General features: G+C 39.5%; 1 protein-coding gene and 1 pseudogene across 9 annotated transcripts in view; both read right to left on the bottom strand.

Moving 5' to 3' along the window:
• LOC110343929 (GTP-binding protein 4-like) overlaps positions 1-8,687 on the bottom strand; it is a 37,799-nt pseudogene extending 29,112 nt beyond the window's left edge. The window contains exon 1 of the transcript XR_015446671.1: positions 8,682-8,687. The product of XR_015446671.1 is annotated as a GTP-binding protein 4-like (transcript). The remainder of the gene's footprint in view (positions 1-8,681) is intronic.
• Positions 1-22,805, bottom strand: part of Mtus2 (microtubule associated scaffold protein 2) — a 716,842-nt gene that overhangs the window by 167,543 nt on the left and 526,494 nt on the right. For all 8 annotated transcript variants that reach the window (XM_087199504.1, XM_087199503.1, XM_087199498.1 and 5 more), the window contains one exon: positions 8,760-8,971. In XM_087199504.1, the coding sequence (XP_087055630.1) occupies positions 8,760-8,971 (212 nt within the window). The remainder of the gene's footprint in view (positions 1-8,759; positions 8,972-22,805) is intronic.

Raw genomic sequence — 22,805 nt, 5'->3', positions numbered from 1 at the left:
CTATCTTTTATTTTGCTCTTCAAATTATTTATACTTTGGGTTTTTCATATAAGAGAAATCATATGATATTTAATCTTCTGTGTTTGATTTATTTCACTTAGCATTATGGTCTCAAGGTGCATCCATTTTCCCACAAATGACTCAAATTTATTCTTTTTATGGTTGAGTAGTACTCCATTGTGTATATATACCACCTTTTAAAAAAATCCATCTCTCTGTTGACATATAGGCCACTTCCAAGATTTAGCTGTTATGATTTGTGTTGCTAGAAACATGTGTATACATGTGTCATTGTAACATGATGTATTTAACTCTTGGGAAAATACACAGAAGTGGAATAGCTGAGTCAAATGGAATTTCTATTTTTAGTTTTTTGAGGAATCTCCATACTGATCTCCATAGTGGTTGTACCAGTTTACATTCCTAGCAACAAGGTAGAAAGGTTTCATTTTCTCTATAGCCTCTCCAGCATTCGTTGTTTTTGAGTTCCTGATGATGGCCACTCTCTCCAGAGTAAGATGGAATCTCAGTGTTGTTTTAATTTGCGTTTCTCTAGTGGCCAAAGATGCTGAGCATTTTTTCATGTATTTATTAGCCATTTGTATTACTCTTTTCTGAGAAGTGTCTATTTATTTCAATTGCCCAGTTTTTGATTGAGTCTTTTATTTGGGGGGGTCTTTGAGGTTTTTTAAATATATTCTGGTTATTAATCTTCTGTCTGAGGACCTGCTGGCAAGAATTTTTCCTCATTCTCTAGATTATCACTCTGTTGTTTCTTTGCTATGCAGAGGGTTTTTAATTTGATATAATCTCATTTATTGATTCTTTGTATTATTTCCTTATACAACTGGGAAGGCAACTGGGGCTCTGTTCAGAAAGTCCTGGACTATGCCAGTAGTTGACTGCCTTCCCAAAGCAACAAGTTAAAATCATTCCCCACCCCCCTTAAAGTGTCCACCTGCCTTCAAAAGTGAATTACTACATTTGAAAAAAAAATGAACCATTTATGACAAAGCATAAAAGATAAGATCCAGTAACAGGGCCAATTAGTTTTTACCTTATTGATTCTGATCTTATTGCAGCTTATTATGAAATTTATATTATTATCAATGAGGTTGGGTTTTATCAGGCTCTGGAAATGAAGATCTTCCATAAATATTGAGAAGCCTCTGCTCCTGTGTTTTATATCCAAACTGCCATGATGTTTTCCATTATTGGCGCCCAAAGATAGGGTACATCTAAGGGATTCTATCCCCTGATTTGGAAGATATTTTGATATTTGGGGCTTATACTATGAAATTTCTTCAGCTAGAGTCCTGAGAGTAAAAGCAAACCTTCCACTGCCAGGTATCATATCTATGACACGTAGCATCCTTTCAGAATAATGATCATTGGAATCATCAATTTGCCTTGCATTTACCACTTCATCAACATTTCAGAACACATCTTGTGCTGAATCACTATCAGTGACGCCAATTCAAGTGCTCACATGTTCTTTAAGCCTTTAGTTATTTGAGGGAAATTAAGAGAAGAGCAGATAACCACAGGTCCCTGTTCATAAGGCAATGGGGCACAGAACACTATCTTTACAGGCCCCTCTTTAGGATTTAGGGAGCTTACTGTTTCCCATTCTGATCAGGTGTAATTACTGCTCTGAGAGCCCTGCTCAGGAGCACCACTGCTGAAAAAGGAAGTCCTGTGTCTGGTGAATATAATGGCTTCTCTCCTGCTGTTGGAGCTCTAGGGTAGACAGGCATCCTGATGAATCCCTGAATTCAAAATCCAAATGCTTTCAATGGCTAAAGTAAGGAAATATTTATTTTATAAAAGGATTCTACCTCTGTCTCTTCTCTCTTCCCCTCTATCACACACACTTCCCTGACCAAAGAACAGAGGCAGGTAGTGGGGAGCAAGCATGAAAGATAAAGCAGCCTGCCATCCCTTACAGAGAAAGTACCATGCTTTTAAAAAGCATTCTCTGGGCCAAATTCTCTGTTAATAAACAATTAACCAATTTTTCAAGAAGTTAGAGATAGGAGGACCTCATTTTCAGAGAGCAGGCCCTGGCCATGCCTTCCGAGGTATGCTTTTCCTTCATCTTTACTAACCCCAAATCCAACCCCTGACTCCATTGTGGCTCCTCAAGTCTTCTAATTCATAATAATCTTGCTTTCCTTTGAGAATATAACTTTTTATTTCTTTCTTTTTTTTTACAGCAACAGGTCAAAGATTGCTTTGTTATTTTCTGTTTGCATGTTGTGTAAATGTTTAGCTTTTAGATTACTGTTTCTCTTATTTTCCAATTATGTTTTTTTATCTTTACTACAACAAAACACTTTGAGGATTGAGGGGAAAAGGAGAAGTAGCATCATCATATAGTGGGAAAACTCAGCTGTTAGATGTGGACTGACCTGTATTTTTATCTTGGCTCCATCATTTTCTAATTATGCTGTCTTCAGAGGGCTGTGCAATCTCCCTGAGCCTCAGTTTCCCTGCCTATCACAGTAGAATGACATCTACACCAGTTATAGAGTTTAAAGTTAAAATAATGTATTAACAAGTTTAGGTCACTGTAGATAGTCAATCAACGGGAGGTCTATTGTTTATTTTATTTTATTTTCTTTGATACGGGGGATTGAACTTGGGTCCTTGCACTTGTGAGGCAAGCGGCAGCACCACTGAGCAACATCCTCGGCCCTGGAGGTCTATTGTTATAAAGAAACTCTGCTTTTCTATATTTTTAGTTCTCCATAGGCCCATCTTCTGCTAACATAAGTGAATTGAGGCTGAAATATATAAAATATTAAATATTAATATAGACCCCTAACGAACAACAAAGTCCAGGTAAAGTGAATGTGGTAAAATGTAATAAATGTTAAAAACAGAAAATGCGAATTTACGTCATTATTTCCACTCTTCTGTATTTAAAATTTTTGTAACAAAAATCAAGTAGTAAAATCAATACATTATGCATTTTGGGAAGAAGGAAGTTGGGGATTATTAATTTTGTATTAAGTTTAGAAAGTACATGGTACAGTACAGTGTGGATCTGGAAAGTTCCCAAAAGCCCATGTGTTTTGTCCACACGGGGGTGCTACAGGAAGGTGGTGGAACTTTTAAGAGGTGGAGTCTAGTGGGGGGGTTCTTAGGTACAGTGGACCCTTGACTTCCAAACTCAATTTGCTTGTGAGAGCTGGTTGTAACTCAAGTTGGTCAATTGAAGGCCCAGGCTCCTCTACACAGCCTTCAAAGTCTCTCCTGTATAATTTTATGCCACACTTTCTTCCATATCTCAGTGTCCTTAGAGAGACAGTGGTCCAGGATTTCCACACAGCAAAGGATGTTGTAATGTTTCTTCCAGAACTATTTAAGGATTAAATCTCTATCTTAGACCATCTGGAAGCACAAGTGGCCAGCATTTTGGTCTTAACTCAAGACTTTGGTTGTAAGTTGAAACTAAAATTCTGGTTGTAACTCAAGTTGTTCATATGTCAGGCCAGTCGTAACTCGAGGGTCCACTGTAATTGGGGGCATGCCACTGTGGGGACTGTAGGACCCTGGCCCGTTCCTTTCTCTTTTTTTCCTCCTGGCTCATGACATGGGACATGGGTAGTTTTGTTCCATCCTATACTTACACATTATGTGCTTCCTCCATTCAGGCCCAAAGCACCATCCAAAACTGTGACCCTGAGTAACCTGTCTCTTTCTAACTTGATTTTCTCAGATATCTTATCATAGTAATGGAAAGCTAACACAATACAGATATGTTTGACATTAATTTTCTTTTTGGTACTAGGGATCGAACTTGGGTCCTTGCACTTGCAGGCAGGCGGCAGAACCACTGAGCTAAATCCTCGGCCTGTTTGACATTAATTTTCATCTCTTTTCTGTCTAAACTAAAAATAACTAAAAAGCAAAAGTCATCATGTACTGTCACATTCATAAAGTTAATGATAACAATGACAACAAATAAACCTAAAGTATCAGATACATATTGTATTAGTGATTTTTCTGTCTCTGGGACAAATATCTGACAGCTGTGGGTTAAAGGAGGGGGTGGTTTATTTTGGCTTATGGCTTTAGAAGGTTCAGAATTTGGTTGCTGGCTCCAAGGCAGAAATGGCATGGTGGAAGAACCTGGTGAAGGAAGCTATTCAACCCATGGCAGCCAGGAAGCAGATAGGGGAGAAGAGCCACAGCAAGAGCTATGCCTTCCGGAGGCACACGCCAGTGATGCATCTCCTTCAGCCAGACCTCACCTCCTCACAGCATGCTGAGCCATCACCTCCTCTTCCTTCAATCCACTGACAAGTATAGTGCCCCCAAGACCATGACATAATCACCTTCTGAAAATCTCACCTCTGCACACATGAGACTTTTGGGGGACATTTTAGATCTAAACCATAACAAACAGGATGCATTTCACTAAAATAAAATGAAAATAAATAACCCTCACATGTCACTAATACAAAACTCCACGCTGTTCGATGAACCATACCACTCTGAACAGCAGGACCATTCTCTGGACTGTTTCATGGATAAACCACCAGAGGTTGCTAAAGAGTAGCATTCCCAGGAACCATGTAGCAAGAGAAAGATTCAAATCATTTAACTCGATCCAGAGGAACTGCCAGTCCCAGAGAGTCACGCTCATTACTACACCACCTAGAGATCTGGGACCATGGACTGCAGCAGGTCTGTTCAGCCTGTGAGGAACTTGGCTTGCTGCAGGGGCATGGTTGCCTGGAGCCGGCTCAAGCCCAAGGCTGGCGTCTGCATCTCAAGGTGGCATTTTAAAGTCCCTGAGCTGGGCTGAGGCTACGTCAAAGCTGACAACTTTCACAGTCACCATGACAGGAACTGTAAGTGTGGAGCAGAAATTGAAGATTCTTGTCTGAGTTTATATATTTATAAAAGTACAAGGATGAGACTTATTTCTAATACTTTCTCTTTTTTCCCCATTTTTTCATTCTATTTCTACTTTATAGGCATCAGCACAAGCAGGGAAAAAAATTAGAGCAACTGAAGAGCTAGCCTAGAAAAATTATTTCTATTCTTCAAGAACACTCCAGGCTAAACCCTTTACGTACATATAAAGTTTGAGTAGCCCTTATTCAAAATGTTTGAGACCACCAGTGTTTTGGATTGAATTTTTTGTGTATTTTAATTTTTTTTCATATTTTAAAATAGTTTCACCTACATAATGACTTATTTTGGAGATGGGGTCCAAGTCTAAAAATGAAATTCATTTGTTTTATTTACCCCCTACACATATAGGCAGAAGGTAATTTTATACAATACATTTAAAGTGTGCCTGTGACCATCCTTTGAGGTCATACGTAGAATTTTCCATTTGTCAATACTCAAAAGGTTTCAGACTTGGAACAGTCTGGATTTCAGATTTTCAGATTAGAGAACTTAACATGGATAATGAAATATGAGTGGCTTGGACTAAGTGTTCCCTTTATATATCTCACCTCATCTGGTTTGAGAACAGAATCCTTAAGGTAGATCTTTCCAGATTCCCTTCCACTTGAAGAACATTTTATTGACTATTTGCTCAAAGTACCCTTGCCCACTGATTCATCACCTCCTCATAATAATCTTGTGAAGAGGCATCATTAATCCTGTTTGAAGTGGAGGAAGCTGAAAGTGAACAATACAGGTCAGAAGAGACTTGACTAGGGGCAGATAAGGATTTTGTTCCTATCGGTGATGATGAAGGGATCACAGAGGGCCATGAACTTGCTCCAGAACCCACTGCTGGGCAGAGGCAGAGGTGGCATTTGCTTTTGCTAGCACATGGTGCCCAATTGTGCTTTGTAGATGCATATACGGCAATGTACAAAAGAGGCAGGCAGATCCCTTACAGAATGGAGTTCTGGTGGGTAACTGGGTAACAAAAACAGACTTTATTTTTTAATTGGCTATAGATGTTGTACTTCTTCATAGCTGTCGTGCTCAACTCTGAGCATATCTCACATATAATAACAGTATGTTTCCCACAGGAATGACATGGCCACTTCAGGCTTCCTAGCCCTCAAATCCTCAGAGGACTCCATCATTGGAGGTTCAAGGCTTCTCTACCTCTGCTTTTCCAGATGTTCCATACCATGTCACATCTCCTGGTCTACTCTGGTATTATTGGAAAGTGATGTGGAATATAGCCTGTGTAGAAGCCATTGATTATGCTCAGTTTAGGACTTAGAAAAAAACTATGTCTCCTTTTTCTTCTGAGATTTATCTAGAGATAGAGCAGAAATCAGAAAGATAGAGAAATGAATGTATGGTAGGGGTGGTGAAATGCCACAATCATTTGAGAGGTCTCCTTGGAGTTGATGGTAGTGATTTATTGAGAAGCAAGTGAAATTCATACGCCCCATACACATTGCAGACATGCCAAATACAGCTCAAGTCGTAGTGTGGTCTAATGGAGAAGGCTACAAATCATCTGCTGGCCCCACTTGGTTTCTGATTTAAGAGAAATGTGCAATCTGCGGAGAAATGAATTCATGGTCCATGAGCCAACACAGAACTTTCCTGGGGCACAGAAGTGCAAAACTGTGGGGCCTAGCCCTTATTTTTGGCACAATAACTCTCATACTTGTTATGATGTCATAAGTGGTATCCAAAAGCTCCAACTTATAAAACATAATACATATTACCGATATCTTGTATCAGTGTCTATTGATTCACCCATCCACATGAAACTTTTATCAAGGATTTAATAGGACTCTGTGGACAAAATCTGGAAGGAAGAATCCTAAAGCAGACAGAGTAACAATATAAATGAGATCATAGTGTTTCAATGAGCAAACCTGTTTTATTTTCTTTATTATAGACTTAACAGTTATTGGAAAATATATATCCAGTTGAAGGTCTAAAACCATCTAACTCCTTCTTTAAAAGGAAAAATGCTCTGTATTTACCACACAGCAAGCTAGGCCTCTTTGGCATCTCAAAAATGTGTATGTTCATTTAATTCATGGCCATTTCAGTACCTCATAGTTGACACTAACATTACTAGACCAGAAAGAAAGATATAAAATCTAAATTCATCATTTACTGCTGGTGTTCAAATTTTGGCTGGGAAGGAAGTTGAAGCTATTAGTGAAACTGAAATTTTAGTGCTATGTATTCATCTTATCATCCCTTACAACAACAAATGGATAAAGAACTCTTTTTACTGAAAGCTTTTAGAAAGGATAACAAAAAGAGTAGCTCAGGCTTCCATATTGGAGCAGGAAAGGACAACATATCACAAAAGCTAAAAAGTTCTCTGTCCTTCAAGGCTGATGAATAAAGATGATAAATAAAGGAAGAAACCAGAAGACATGGTGCTAATTAATAATCTTCTTTTTTCTTCTTTAAATTTTCCAGGCCTCTAGGTAGTTTACTTTCTTATTTAGAGGACATTTAAATTATATTTCTACTTTTTCTTTCTTATAAATATCAGAAGTTTCACATATAAACCAAAATCCCTCATTCATTGCTATGGTATGGATTTGGTTTGATTCTCTCCAAAATTCATGTTGAAATTTGGTTGCCAACGAAGTGACATTGGGAAGTAAAGCCCTTGAAAGTGATTCCTGTCTTTCTGTCCAGATTGCATAAATTTTCATAGGAATAGATTCATTGTTGAGAGAGTGAGTTGTCACAGCAGATTAGCTCATTTGCATGTGCTTGTTTCCCTTCTGCTTTCTGCCATAATATGAGGCAGCTCAAGGTCTTCACTAGAAGCCAAGTGAACGCTGGTCCCGTACTCTTAGACTTGCCAGCCTTCAGAACTGTGAGCCCCAAATAAGTTTTTTTCATAATTAAAAAAATTATCATATGTTTTGCTATAGCAACAAAAAGTGGACTAATAATTGGGCATGGTGGTGCATGCCTGTAATCCCCACCTGCAGGAGGCTGAGGCAGGAGGATTGCCAGGAGTTCGAGGCCAGCCTCGGCTAGTGAGTTCAAGATCAACCTGAACTACATAGCGAGACCTGACTAAAAAAAAAAAATGGCCTAAGACATTCATAATATTAATCTCTAAGGTAAATGCTCACTTTTGCTGCCAAGCACACCTTAGCTACTTGAAGTAAGAGCTCAAATGCAGTTAGACACCAGGCTGCCACCATCCTCTGTCCAGTGGTGAGAAGCTGGGAAGCTTACTGCTCCATGGCTGATAACAGACCTGGCCCTAGAAACGCCAGACATTCACTGAGAAGAAACCAATAGTCTCTGCATTTTCAGAAAACCCAAGTCTGCAGGGAGGACTGCCAGCCCACCCCATGTTCCTTTCTGAACACTGAGGAGGGCCCTGATGAGGGCCCCTGAGGCCTGCACATTCTACTTGTGTAGGCAGCCCAGCAGTAGTGCTGTGGCTCTGCCTCTCTGTCATGTGAAATGAGCAGACATTTCAGAATATGCCCATCTCCTTTAGAAAATGCAAATAATTCTATACTTAATTTTCTTCAAAAATCCCATTTCCAAAAATGTTTATGTGTACCCTTTTTTTTTCTTTTTATATAATTTTTCTCTTTTGGAATCAAGATTACTCATCATTTTTCCAAGACCAGTTTCATTGATGCGTGAGGATAAACTTAACTCCCTAAACATTATAGGATGCTGCAGGAGATTCCATATCACCGTCTGACACCCATAATCCCAAATCCAAACTACGACACACTCACAACCATTGTCACCATCACTGTCCTCTCCTCAATACCCCCAACAAGAACCCCTTCGGCATTCACCAAACATGGCCTCACCTTTCCAAAGAAATACTGCATGGATACAGCCACAGCATCGAAGCCACAGATGGCTCTCCTCAGCTCCCCTTGAATGAGGCTAAGATGCCGGGCCTGTCGCTCACATCTGTCCTTCAGCCGCTGGACCAGCTGCCGCTCAGCCTCGCGGGCCTGTGGGTCAGGCTTGGGCACAAACCCATTTCGAGGAGCTGCAGTCCTCTGCTTCGGGTATCCTGTTTAAAAGAAACACACCCAGTCATTGATGGAAAGACCTTCAGCACAATAGCTCATTACAGTAGTACACGAAGAACAACTCACAAAGAAGGAATTGCCTGTGTCATTTTAAGTACTAAAAAGGAAAAAACGTCTTAAATTATTTGTTCCACTTTATGTGGTTCTAAGTACAATGATTTATGCTTTGAAAGAGAAGCATAGGTAAAATCGCCAAATTCCTCTCAGATTCCAACGTTTTTTCTAGGCCTGCTTGGAGAGACTGAAATAGCTTTTTCTTCTCTTTCTTATAGGGGATTGGAAAATGTCAGATGGAAATCAGTCAATCTGGACAGAAGGCAGGCTTACACAATGTAGCAGCTGGGCACTGGGCACTAAAGTGTTATGCCTCCATGGCCCTATCCCTCCCTTTTGACGGCCACTCTGGTGGACCTTTCTTCAAGTCCCAAACTGCATCACCTCTGCTCCAGGACTTCTAATTTTAAATTCCAATGACCTGGCAAGCCCCCTCCAACATTTCCCCCATGTGAATTGACACCACCTCAGTGGCTAAAAAAGGTCCTACTCTGTGTTCAGAATGACCGTCACAGAAGTAAGGTAGTTCACTGGTGCGATCCTTTTTACTACTCTCCACTGCAGTAAGAAAAAAGCCCACGTTCCTTATCCTGGCTCACAAAGCTCTCACCAGGCAAATCTGAGGTGCTGCAGGACCACAGAAGCAGAAATCAGGGGTTCTGCCTGGTACTGAGAGGTTTTATTTGGGGGGGGTGGTTAAGGAAAGGTAACTTTGAGGGTGAAGTTTGAAAGAATGGTAAGACCCCAGGAAAAAGCACAGAGGTAATGAGTCCATCATGGTCAAAGACCCACAAATGTGCAGGTGTCTTCCCAGGACCACTGTCATTCTAATGAGGCTCAGACAGACTGTTCCCAACAGGTAGAATCTCTGTGGTTGGCCGTGGACTTACATCCTAAAGGCACATTCTTTCTTTCCTTAAGTAGGTTTCCCTTTTAGAGGATATGACATGAACACTGATCATTGTGATCATTAATCACCTTTAATATTTCAAATGATTTTTTTTCTTTTGTCATTTTTCTCCATCTCCAAAATATCAGAAAATGGTAGTCTCTTCAGTATCCGATATACAGAGTCCTAACAGTAATGGGCTTGTGAATATACAAGTGGCCACATCTTTTAAGGAAAAAAGTTGTTTATGGATCTAAATATTTCTGATTGTTAATTTAATGATGATCCTGACTTACTTTAATGGCTAATCTTGACAGTGTGTCTGGGTGTGTCATGGAGGCATTGGCCTACCTCTTCCCTCACCCTTCCTCTCCAGGGCTGCTCCCCTGCTCTGCTTCTCTGCCACAACAAACTAAGCACTTTTGCTCCACCATGTCCTTTCATCATGATGTTCCTGCCTTGGAGCCTGCTGACCATGGACTGAGCCTCCTGATACTGGAACTGTGAGCTAAATTACACTTCTCCTCCTTTACGTTGTGGGTGTTGGGGATTGTGTCCTAGCAATGCCTGTTAATTTTAATTAAATCTCCCTCTCTTAACAAGTCATCAGAGATTTTAATGTGCCCTCACATGGGACATATCTTAAGTCACCGCAATTTACTGGAATAGCAGAATGTGAAATTATTGCTTATTAGAAACTGCCTTTATGAAGTCAGAGAACATGATATTCTAGGGAATTCACTTGCATATTATAGGCAAGTCAATCTTGATATGTACTACATCTCAACATTCTCAGATACTGGAAACAAAGTAAATGTAAGTACCAATAACAATATCAAAAGGTAAGAGGATTTTGCTCCCCACATAAAGTCTAAGACGGAGCCTAAGACCTAAAATAGATATTTTTCTTCCACATTTACTGTTTGTTATTTTATCATTGTGGCTGGTGAATTTGTAAAACATTCCAATGTCTTAATTAATGTGTTGAGGAACCAAGTGTCTGATGTTGTTACAACAGTAAGCACTTCTTTTCGAAATCTAAATGAGATAATAAGTAAAACTTATTTATGGCTCAGTGAATTAAAGCTAATTGCCATCTATTATGTATGGGGTCACCTCTGAGCTTGTGGACTTTACTGCACTATACTGCCCTGTATTTTCAGTTGCCAGATTTATTCCTGACTCTTAGGAATTATTATTATTATCATTACCACCATCATAATTATTATCAGGTTAGAAATTATAATCAATGGTAAATGAACAATATAAAAGGATTCAGTAAAATCCTATTATTTGTGCTTTGATACTGCATCATTATTATACTGATTTTATTCACACATTAAAAATTCCAGGGTTCTATTGAACAAGAATGTAGTACATAATACATTTCTACTTTGGTATTAACACAGCAAGTACAAGCTTAGTGCTGTGTGAATTTAAACTACCTTATGAAATCAGTTCTTGTTTGGGACTCCTTGGTGGTTACACCATGGTTCTCAATGCCTGTCAGTTGGTGCCCAAGGCCCAGTGCCCAGAGCCAAGACTTCAGGAAGGAAAAGCTGAGAAATAAGATTAGCTGTGGAGTTCTCCATTGCTTCTGATAGAAAAGTGTCTTACCGTTTTAAACTATAATCGTTCCTCTGCATCCATGAGTTCTTCATCCAAGAATTTAATAAACTGCAAATTGAGCTTTTTTCTCCTTGTCATTATTACCTAAGCAATATAGTATGACAGCTGTTTACATAATACTGACATTGTACTAGATACTTGAAATAATCTAGAGATGACTTAAATTATACAGGAGGATGTGTAGGTTCTCCAGAAATACTATGCCATTTTCTATAAGGCACACGAGCATCCACACACTTTGGTATCTGGGGGGAGTCCTGGGACTAACCTCCCATGGATACTGAGGGATGAATGCATATCAAATTGACCTCTGCCTAGGACTAATAATCACTTTACTATTGCTAACATATTTTCAATCTTCACTAAAAGCAGTAGTTTTTCTTGTGTTTTCTTTTTTGTTGTTGTTGTGTTTTTTTTGGTACCGGGGATTGAACTCGGGTCCTTGTGCTTGTAAGGCAGGTAGTGGAACCACTGAGCTAAATCCCCAGCCCTTTATTCTTGCATTTTCAAGTACGTTAACTACTCTTACAGTTAACTCCTTAAAGTACTGTTAGGTCATCAACTTTACTGTCTGCTCACGCGTCAGACTGTCCCAAGGTGGTCCTCAAAGCCAGTGGCACAGGCTCCTGTGCCACCTGGGGGACAATGAACTTAGGTTGAAAGTAGATAGCAGAGACAGGCAGCCTCATCTATATGGCAGAGCAGTGCTTGTTTTGATGTCTTCTCTTGGAAGTCAGCATGCAAGTGGAAATGCTATCCCCACAGGGAGTAAGAGGTTCAGGGGATGAGCATGGAAAGCCTCTGGAGAGTGATGGCTGCACAGAGCTCACAGGGATGCTGAGGTAAGAAGTGATAACAATGGCTCACTCCGGAACACTGACACTTGCAGTTCTTGGGAAGAGCCATCATGCTGCCTTAAGTGGATGCGCTTAGTCCCCTGAGGAAACCTGCAGATGCTGGCATACTGTACTTGATGCCACCTCCTCACTGCTGTTTATGGTACTGATGTTGCTTCTGCTAAGGGGAAAGCAGTCATGCAGCCAGGCATAGCCTACTCATAGCCTCTTTAGTCTCTTGCCAAGGAACCAAAGCTCGAGCCTCCCGTAACATCTTTCTGGTTTCCAGCCAGTGGGACTAAGGAACAGATTAGTGAGTAAAGACCTTCAACAGAAGGTATGTCGATGGTTTTGGAGCCTTCAAATGGAGGGGAAAATGGAGTGGACAGACCAGGACTTGACTGACTCTTACACTTCCCAAGTATTTTTAAATTTGAATTTATTTTAACATATACAAAAACACAAAACTGTATACACTTAGGTAGTAGAGGTACAATGTAGTTTTCTTTGTTTTGTTTTTGCAGTGTTAGGGATAGAACCCAGGGCCTCCTACATGCCAGGTAAGAGTTTGACATGGAACTACAACCCTGGCCTCCATGTGATATTTTGATACACGTATAAAGGCTTAATATTTAAATCAAATTAAACATTATCTCAAATATTTAGCGTTTATTTCTGGTGAAAACAGTCAAAATTTTTTCTTCTAGTGTTTTGAAATGAACAAACCTGGTTATTATCTATAGTTTTCCTATGGTGCACACTGGAACTTCTTACTCCTAATTAACTAAACTTTGTATCCATTGATCAAATTCTCCTCATTGCTGCTACCCACTTTCTCTCTCAGTCTCTGGTAACCACTACTATACTTTAAACTTCTATGGGATCAACTCTTTTGATAGTTACTTCCATATATGAGTGAGATCATGCAGTACTTATCTTTCTGTGCCTGGATTATTTTACTTAACACGATGATATGCAGTTCTGTACATGTGTTGCAAATGATAAGATTTTATTATTTTCATGGATGAAGAGTATTCCATGATATATATGTATCAAATTTTCTTTATCCACTCATTACCAGATAAACACTTAGGTTGATTCCATTTCTTGGCTATAATAAATAGTGCTAAAATGAACATAGGAGTGAAGATATTGCTTCAGGATAATGATTTCATTTCCTTTGGATATTTACTCAGTGTTAGAATTGTTGGACTTTTTTTAAATTAAATTCTTTTATTGGTACATTGTAGGTATACAACACAATTACATTTCTCACTGGGAATTGTACCTTTACATAATGCATCTTGGTTCTTATTTTTTCCCCATTCCTAGCCCTCCCTTCACACCCTCCCTCCTTCCCTATTTACAAAGACTTTATTTCCATTTTTTCCATTTCTCATCATTTTCCCTTTCCCTTCTTTCCTTTCCCCTGCCCCTCCCACTACCCCTACCCTGTTGGACCTTTTCTTCATATTTTGCATTATCGATTATTCATTCTAATCATTGGTACATTTTAGGTATACAATATAATGACATTCACCATTGGAAATTTGCACCTTTACATAGTCTCTCTTGGTTTTTATTTTTCACCCTTGCCCAGCCCTCCCTTCAACCCCTCCAGTCCTCCCTATTTACAAAGATTTTGTTCCTATTTTTCCATTTTCTCATATTAATCCCATTCCCTTCTAGCCTTTCCCCTAGCCCTCCCACTTCCTTCCACTTTGCCCCTTTTCTTCCTATTTCACATTATCTATTATACATTTAGTCCTTATTTTCACTTTCAGTTTCTCATACCAGAGAAACTATTCGGTATTTATTCATGTGTGCCCTATTTATTACACTTAAGAGTATCGCCTCAATGTGAATCCACTTAGCTATAAATGTCTCTAATTTCTCACTTTTTATGGCTGAGTAGTACTCCATTTTATAAAAAACCCATTTTCTTTATCCAGTCTCCAGTTGATGGGCATTTGGGCTGTTTCCCAGTTTTAGCTATTACAAACTGTGCTGCTATGAACATAGGCGCACATATATCACTGTGGTATGATTCTTTTAACTCTTTGGGGAAGATCCCCAGCAGTGGAATAGCGGGGTCAAATGGGACTTCCAGTCCTAGTTCTTTGAGGTATCTCCATATTGATTTCCACAGTGCTTGCACCAGTCTACACTCCCACCAGCAGTGGAGCAGGGGTCCTTTTTACCCACAGCCCCGCCAGCATTTGTTATTGGTTGATTTCATGATAGCAGCCATTCTTTCTGGAGTGAAGTGGAATCTCAGCGTTGTTTTCATTTGCATCTCTCAAATGACCAGTGATGCTGCACATTTTTTCATGTATTCATTTGCTATTTCTACTTCTTTTTCTGAGAAATATCTGTTCATTTCAGATGCCCACTTTTGGATTGGGTCTTTAAATTTGGGAGGTCTGATAAAGTTCTTTACAGATTCAAGATAGTAGACCTTTGTCTGAGGAAGAGCACGTGAAGATTTTTTCCCACATCATGGGTTGCCTCTTCACACTGCTGGTGGTTTCTCTTGCTGTGCAGAAGCCTTTTAATAAGAAGAGATCCCACTTGTTGATTGTTTGTGCTAGTTCACAGGCAACTGAGGTTTTGTTCATAAAATCTTTTCCTACACCGATGTCTTCAAGGGTTCTACCTAACCTCTGTTTCAACTGGTTCAGAGTTTCTATTTTAAGATTTAGATCTTTAATCCATTTTGATTTTAGTTTAGTGCATGGTGAGAGATACAGGTCTAGTTTTAATCTTTGGCAAGTTGAAGCCCAATTTTTCCAGCATCATTTATTAAAGAGGCTATCTTTCCTCCAGTGAGGGTGTTTGGCTCCTTTATCGGAGATGAGATGGCTGAGTGTGACTGGCGTTGTTTCTGCATCTTCTAATCTGTTCCACTGGTCCTCAGGTCTGTTTCTTTGCAAGTACCATGCTGTTTTTCTCACAGTAGCTTTGTAGTAGAGTTGCAGGTTGGGGATTGTGATACCCCCTGCCATGTCTCTGTTACCTAGAATTGCTTTTGCTATTCTGGGTCTCTTCTTGTTCCAAATGAATTTTTGGTTTTCTCAAGGTCCATGGAGTATGCTGCTGGGATCTCAATGGCAATCGCATTAAATTTATATAGCAGTTTTGGAAGTATGGCCATTTTCACTCTATTAATCCTTCCTACCCAGGGGCAGGGAATGTCTGTCCATTTTCTGATATCATCTTCAATCTCTCTTTTCAGAGTGCCATAGTCTTCAGAGAAGAGGTCTTTGATTTCTTTTGTTAGGTTGATTCCTAGGTATTTCAGTTGTTTGGATGCTATTGTGAAAGGAATTATTTGCCTTATTTCTCTCTCAGTGAGTCTGTCATTGGTGTAGAGGAAAGCTATTGATTTTTGTGTGTTGACCTTGTAACCAGCTACTTGACTGAATTTGGTTATTAAGTCTAGAAGACTTTTGGTGGAGTTCTTGGGGTCTTCTATATAGAGTATCATGTCATCTGCAAATAATGACAATTTGACTTCTTCATTTCCTATCTTTATTCCTTTTATTTCTTTCTCTTGTCTAATTGTCGTGGCTAATGTTTCCAGAACTATATTGAATAAGAGTGGTGATAGTGGACATCCTTGTCTTGTTCCTGATTTTAGTGTGAAGGATTTCAATTTTTGACCATTTAGTACGATATTGGCTGTTGGTTTTTCATAGATGGCTTCTATCAGTTTGAGGCAGAGACCATCTATTCCAATTTTTTGTAGGGTTTTTATCATAAATGCATGTTGGATTTTGTTAAATGCTTTTTCTGCGTCTATGAGATAATCATATGGTTTTTGTCCTTGGCTCTATTGATATAGTGTATTACATTGATTGATTTGTGTATATTGAACCATCCCTGCATCTCTGGGATGAATCCCACTTGATCAGGGTGTATGATCTTCTTGATGTTCTTCTGCATTCTGTTTGCCATTATCTTATTAAGGATTTTTGCATCTATGTTCATTAGTGAGATTGGCCTATAGTTCTCTTTTTCAGTTGGGTCTTTCTCTGCTTTGGGGATCTAGGTGATGCTTGCTTCCAGGAATGAATTTGGGAGTATTGCTTCCCTTTCAATTTCATTGACGTGTTTAAACAGTAGTGGCAGCAGTTCCTCTCTAAATGTCTTGTAGAATTGAGCAGTGAAGCCATCAGGGCCCAGGCTTTTCTTAGTTGATAAGTTTTTAATTACGTTTTCAATTTCATTGGTTGATATTGGGTTGTTCAGAATTTGTAGGTCTTCTTCGTTCAACTTTGGTAATTCATATGTATCTGGGAATCTGTCCATTTCTTCTGTGTTGTCCATCTTATTGGCGTATAGGTTCTAGAAGTAGGTATTGATGATCCTCTGGACTTCTCTTGGGTCTGTTGTAATTTCATCCTTTCCATTCCTAATTGCATGGATTTGGGCCTTTTCTTTCCTTTTTCTGACAAGTTTGGCTAAGGGTTTGTCAATTTTGTTGATTCTTTCGAAGAAACAACTCTTGGCTTCATTGATTTTCTGTATCGTTCTCTTAGTCTCCATTGCATTGATTTCTCCTCTGATCCTTATAATTTCCTCCCTTGTATGAGCTCTGGGGTTGTCCTGTTCTTCTTTTTCTAGAAGCTTGAGGTGCAGCATCAGGTTGTTTAATTGAGCTTGTTCTGTTTTCTTAATATGCGTATTCACTGTTATGAATTTCCCTTGCAAGGCTGCTTTCATTGTGTCCGATAGATTCCAATATGTTGTATTGTCATTGTCATTTAATTGAAGGAACTGTCTGATTTCTTCTTGAATTTCTTCTGTGACCCATTGGTTATTCAGAAGTGTATTGTTCAATTTCCATGTGTTTATGAAATTTTTTGAGTTTTTTTGCTATGGATCTCCAATTTCATTGCCCTACGGTCTGATAATATACAGGGGATAACTTCAATTCCTTTGCACTTACTTAAACATGTTCTGTGTGTGAGTATGTGGTCTATTTTGGAGAATGACCCATGTGAAGCTGAAAAGAATGTGTATTCTGATTTTGTGGGGTGGAAGACTCTGTAAACATCTGTTAAGCTCATTTGTTCAAGAGTTCGATTGAGTTCTAGTATTTCATTACTTATTTTTTGTCTAGTTGATCTTATCTATTTGTGACAGTGGGGTGTTGAGGTCCCCCACTACAATTGTATTAGTGCATATATGACTTTTCATGTCCGTTAGTATTTGTTTTATATAGTTGTGTGCACTAGTGTTTGGTGCATAGATATTTATGACTGTCATCTCTTCCTCTTGGATTCTTCCCTTTACAAGGATGTAGTGTCCTTCTTCGTCTCTCTTAATCAGTGTTGGTTTGAAATCTACTTGATCTGCAAACAGGATAGCTACTCCTGCTTTTTTTGAGGTTCCTGTCACATGCAGTATTGTTTTCCACCCTTTAACTTTCAGTCTATGAGTTTCCTTTTGAATTAAGTGTGTTTCTTGTCTGCGGCATATTGTTGGATTTTGCTTCTTGATCCATTCTGCCAGGCTATTTCTTTTGATTGGTGAATTGAGACCATTAACATTGATGGTTATAACTGAAACATAATGACTTGTCATTGCCATGACTTTTTCTTTTTGTTGGATTCTCCCACTTTACATTTAATTTCTTGTCACGTAGATGGGTTCATTCTGCTTTGCTTCCTGGGGTTGTGATCCTCAATGTCTGCTCCTAGGATATTGTGTAAAATTCTTTGGAGTGCTGGTTTGGCATTCATGGAGTTCCTAAGGTGTTCTTTGTCATGAAAGTATCTTATTTCTCCATCCATTTTGAAAGATAGTTTTGCAGGGTACATCAGTCTGGGTTGGAGGCTGTTTTCTTTTAGGGCTTGGAATATGTCACTCCAAGCTCTTCTTGCCTTGATGGTTTGTGTTGAGAAGTCTGCTGTGATTCTGATGGGCTTTCCTTTGTATGTGATTTGTTTCTTTTCTCTAACTGCTTGGAGAACTTTGTTCTTCTCTTGAGTTTCTGGAATCTTAACAATTATATGCCTATGTGTAGTTGTTTTTGATCAAGGCTATTTGGAGTCCTATATGCCTCACTTATCTGTGTGTCAAGCTCTTTTCCCCTGCTTGGGAAGTTTTCTGCCATTATTTCTATGAAGAGATTTTTTATGTCATCTCCACTCTCTCCTGTTTCTTCATTGAGTCCAGTCAGTCTTATGTTATTCTTCTTTGCATCATCTAGCAGCTGCTGGATTGATTTCTCATGTTCCCTTATAATTTTGAAGCAATTTTTCTTTTCCTGGTCAGTAATTGCAATCTTATCTTCTATATCTGAAATTCTGTCCTCAGATTGGCTCATTTTGCTGTGTAGACTTTCAATGGAGTTTTTCATGTCCTGGAAGTCTATTTGCATCTGTTTTATGGATTCCATTTGTTTCTTATGTTGGGATTCCATCATGTTCCTGAGCTCCTGTCTAGATTTATTAATCATGTCTTGCACTAGGGGCACAATTTCTTCTGTTATCTGAGAAATTATTTCTGATTTCATTTTTTCCAGATCCCCTTTTATTGCCAGTTCAGTGGGTCCAGGTGGTTGAGTATCAGAGTGTTCCATCTCATTTCCCTTTGGGGTTGCTGTAGGTGATCTGGAAGTCTGGTTTGGAGACTTATTTATGTGTTTTCTCATTTTGACTGGGGCAGGGGGCTATTAGTGCCTGCACGGATTACCTCCTCTGAGCTGGGAGGGGTGGGACAGGGGCCAGGAGCAGCAGTAGGGATGGTGACCCAAAAGCCCTTTCCTGTGGGCTGGGAGCAGGGGGAGGGATGGTGGCCAGGAAGCCCCTTCCTCTGGACCAGGAGCAGTGGGATGGCGGCTCAGAAGCCCCTACCTCTGGGCCAGGAACAGCAGGACTCAGTACCTTAGTCTGGTGGTCTGGTGTCCTATGCATCTTTGTAGTGTGGAACCAGGTGGCTGCCTTTCTGCAGCCCGGTGATTCGGCATCTTCCACGTGACTTGGGACCTCGGTAGGGCATGCACAGACCTGCCTGTCTGCAGTAGGCTGATTTGGCATCTCCCGTGTGACTCAACAATTTTATTTTTAATTTCTTAAGGACCCTTCATATTGGTTTTCATAATGGCTGGACTAATTTACATTTCCACCAACATTGTGCAAATTTTCCTTTTTCCCAATCATTAACTGGTCTTATCCTAGTTTACCTCTTTTGGATGAACTATATGAGCAGTATCTTGCTATAGTCTACAAGCAGCTGAATTCATATATATACTCCATGTCACATTCTTTGAAGGGAACCAAAATATTTGGCTATTTTTATTGAATACATGCTGTTTAACTGACAGCATTCAAGTCACAGCGCAGTGTTCACAAGAATAAGATTTATTTTTGACCTGGACCATCCATTGTCCAGGGGTCCAGCCAGGTCAGCATCTTAGATCTTGTGACTCCCTCTCTCTCAGGATTCTTCCCACTTCAGCACACTGCTGGGACCTGTCTACATCTCTAAGACATCACAGATTTGGTGGATATGCTCTAAATTCAGAACACCTTCCCATTGTTCAAATCTTGATCTGATCCTAACTTCTTTCTAACCATCCATCTGGCTGCATAAATCTGGTTAGAGCAGAACAAATCTATGCTGATCCCAATGACAAGTGGCAACTCAGAGGCCCCTGGGAAAAAGCTAGTAATTTGTCATTTTCACAAAAGTGAATGCAAATGGTTTGCTTGCAAAGGTTGAGCACTGAGGAGGACACAGTGTTTGAAAATGGAAACAGAATATTAAAAATTCATCTGAAGCCATCTAGTCACTGCCCAGAGGATTGGAATGGATGGAAGAGCTTAGTTTAATTTTAAAGTTGGAAAGCTTAGGAGACATAGTAACAAACAGTGCAGCATCAGAACCTGGATATTTATATCAGTGAAGGCCCATGACCTTCACACTTGTAAACAAGAAGGAGTAATTATAGGACATAGCTTTGATAGCTTCTCAGTTTAAGAAGAGCACTTCATGTGTTTAGTCAACATCCTAACAGACAGCAAGACATCCCAGGGGGTACGTGTGCTTAATTCTTTGTGGACTTGGACAGAGCTTGATTTTTGTTAAACCAATCTAAACTTATATCAGGAAATTTTGCCTGGTGGCACACTTTTCCTACTTATCAGTAGTTGTTTGTCCAGGATTGGCTGGTTATGGGGAGAGGCAAATAGCAGGCATTGTGAGGGTGGGGGTTCGGGGAGGTCAAGAGATCAGAGTTTATGAGATAGGGTACCAAAGAGGGAGGGGCTCCACTGAGAGACAGAACTCTAGAGACTTGAAGAGGGTCCCTCAGATTTCAGCCAGTTTCTGATCTGTGCATAATAGGGAAGAAAGCACCATAGACTGAGGAAAGAGTCCTGCAAAGAGAGAAAATTCTTAGAGGTCACAGAAGACCAGAAATAGATCCTGTTCCCAGCAGCTAGAGGTGAAATACCTCATAATTTATCAGGATCAAGGAGAGCGCTCAGGAGGGTTTTGCCTCAATAGAATGGTATAATTATTCTGAAACTACTTGCTGGTCAGTAGCTTCACAATAAAGTGCATGACCCAGAGTGATCAAACTTTTTCTAAGCAACACAACTTTATCCAGGAACAAAGCTCAAAAATATTATAGAAACAAAATACTGTAGATCTAGGACCCACATCGCTTCTTGGCCTTTTGGTTAAGATCAAGTGTAATATCTAGAACCCACAAAGGAAAAATTCACAATGTGTGCCAACTAAAATATTTCTCAGGCATGTAAAGAAGCAGGAGCATACAAACCACAATGAGGAGAAAGTTTTGATCCATTAACACTGACCAAGATATAGCAGATGATGGAATTGCTTGACAAGGATACTAAAATACTTATAACTGCTATATTAATATGCTTAAGAAGTAGAATGACTAAACATATCAATGAAATATAAGGAAGATAAAAATGACCTAAATAAAGATTCTAGGAATTAAAATCTCACTGTCTGAGATGAAAAATACTTTTGATACAATTAAGAGTAGAATGAATACTACCCTTAAGAAAAGATTAGTGAGGTGGATCCTTTGATAATGAAGGCATTGCTATTTTTGCACTTCAGTTCACAAACTACTTGTGGGTTAAATCAGTAAAAACGGGATCCATTTTTTGGACAATGTGCTGCTGTTTATCATACTTCTATATGGTCTCTACTTGAGGTGGGTATGTGTTTATCATCAACCTTATTCCACTGCATTTATTTGTGCTGTTACTGATGCAGAGATTCAGCAAGAAAGTCTACACAGCATATAGCACTTTCTACATTGTGGGTTTAATATTATCCATGCAGATACCTTTTGTGGGATTTCAGCCAATCAGAACAAGTGAACACATGGCAGCTGCACGTGTTTTTGCGTTGCTGCAAGCTTATGCTTTCTTGCAGTATCTGAGAGACTGATTAACAAAACAAGAGTTCCAGACTCTTTTCTTTTTGGATGTGTCACTAGCTGCAGGTGCTGTGTTCCTTAGTGTCATCTATTTGACTTACACAGGTTACATTGCACCGTGGAGTGGCAGATTTTATTTATTATGGGATACTGCGTATGCAAAAAATACACATTCCAATTATTGCATCAGTGTCCGAGCATCAACCTACGACTTGGGTGTCTTTCTTCTTTGATCTACATATTCTTGTATGTACCTTCCCAGCAGGCCTATGATTCTGCATCAAAAATATCAATGAGAAAAGAGTATTTGTTGCTCTTTATGCAATCAGTGCTGTCTACTTTGCTGGAGTGATGGTATGGCTGATGTTGACTTTGACTCCAGTCATCTGTATGCTGTCTGCAACTGCCTTCTCCAATGTTTTTGAGCACTATTTGGGCGATGACATGAAAAGGGAAAATCCACCTGTGGAGGACAGCAGTGATGAGGATGACAAAAGAAACCCAGGAAATTTGTATGATAAGGTGGGAAATCTAAACTGAGGCCTTTAATAATATTATATGTTTTGGGGGGTTTTCTTCACTACAGTAAGAGCTGCATATTAAGAAATGTGATTGATTCTTTTGGGAAGATACTCAGTGGAGGAATAGCTGGGTCAAATGGGACTTCCAGTCCGAGTTCTTTGAGGTATCTTCATGCTGATTTCCACAGTGGTTGCACCAGTCTACATTCCCACCAACAGTGGAGCAGTGTTCCTCTTTCCCTACAGCCCCACCAGCATGTGTTGTTGGTTGATTTCATGATAGCAGCCATTCTTTCTGGAGTGAGGTGGAATCTGTGTTGTTTTCCTTTGCATCTCTCGAATGACCTGTGATGTATGAACATTTTTTCACATGTTTATTTGCTATTTCTACTTCTTTGTTTGAGAAATGTCTGTTCATTTTGGATGTCCATTTTTGGATTGGGCCTTTACATTTGG

The sequence above is a fragment of the Heterocephalus glaber genome, unplaced genomic scaffold (assembly GCF_053883595.1).
Source record: "Heterocephalus glaber isolate CG9 unplaced genomic scaffold, H.glaber_assembly_v1.0 deba00001720, whole genome shotgun sequence".
In the NCBI taxonomy this organism is placed as follows: Eukaryota; Metazoa; Chordata; class Mammalia; order Rodentia; family Bathyergidae; genus Heterocephalus; species Heterocephalus glaber.
This window is presented reverse-complemented; position numbering and strand designations above follow the sequence as displayed.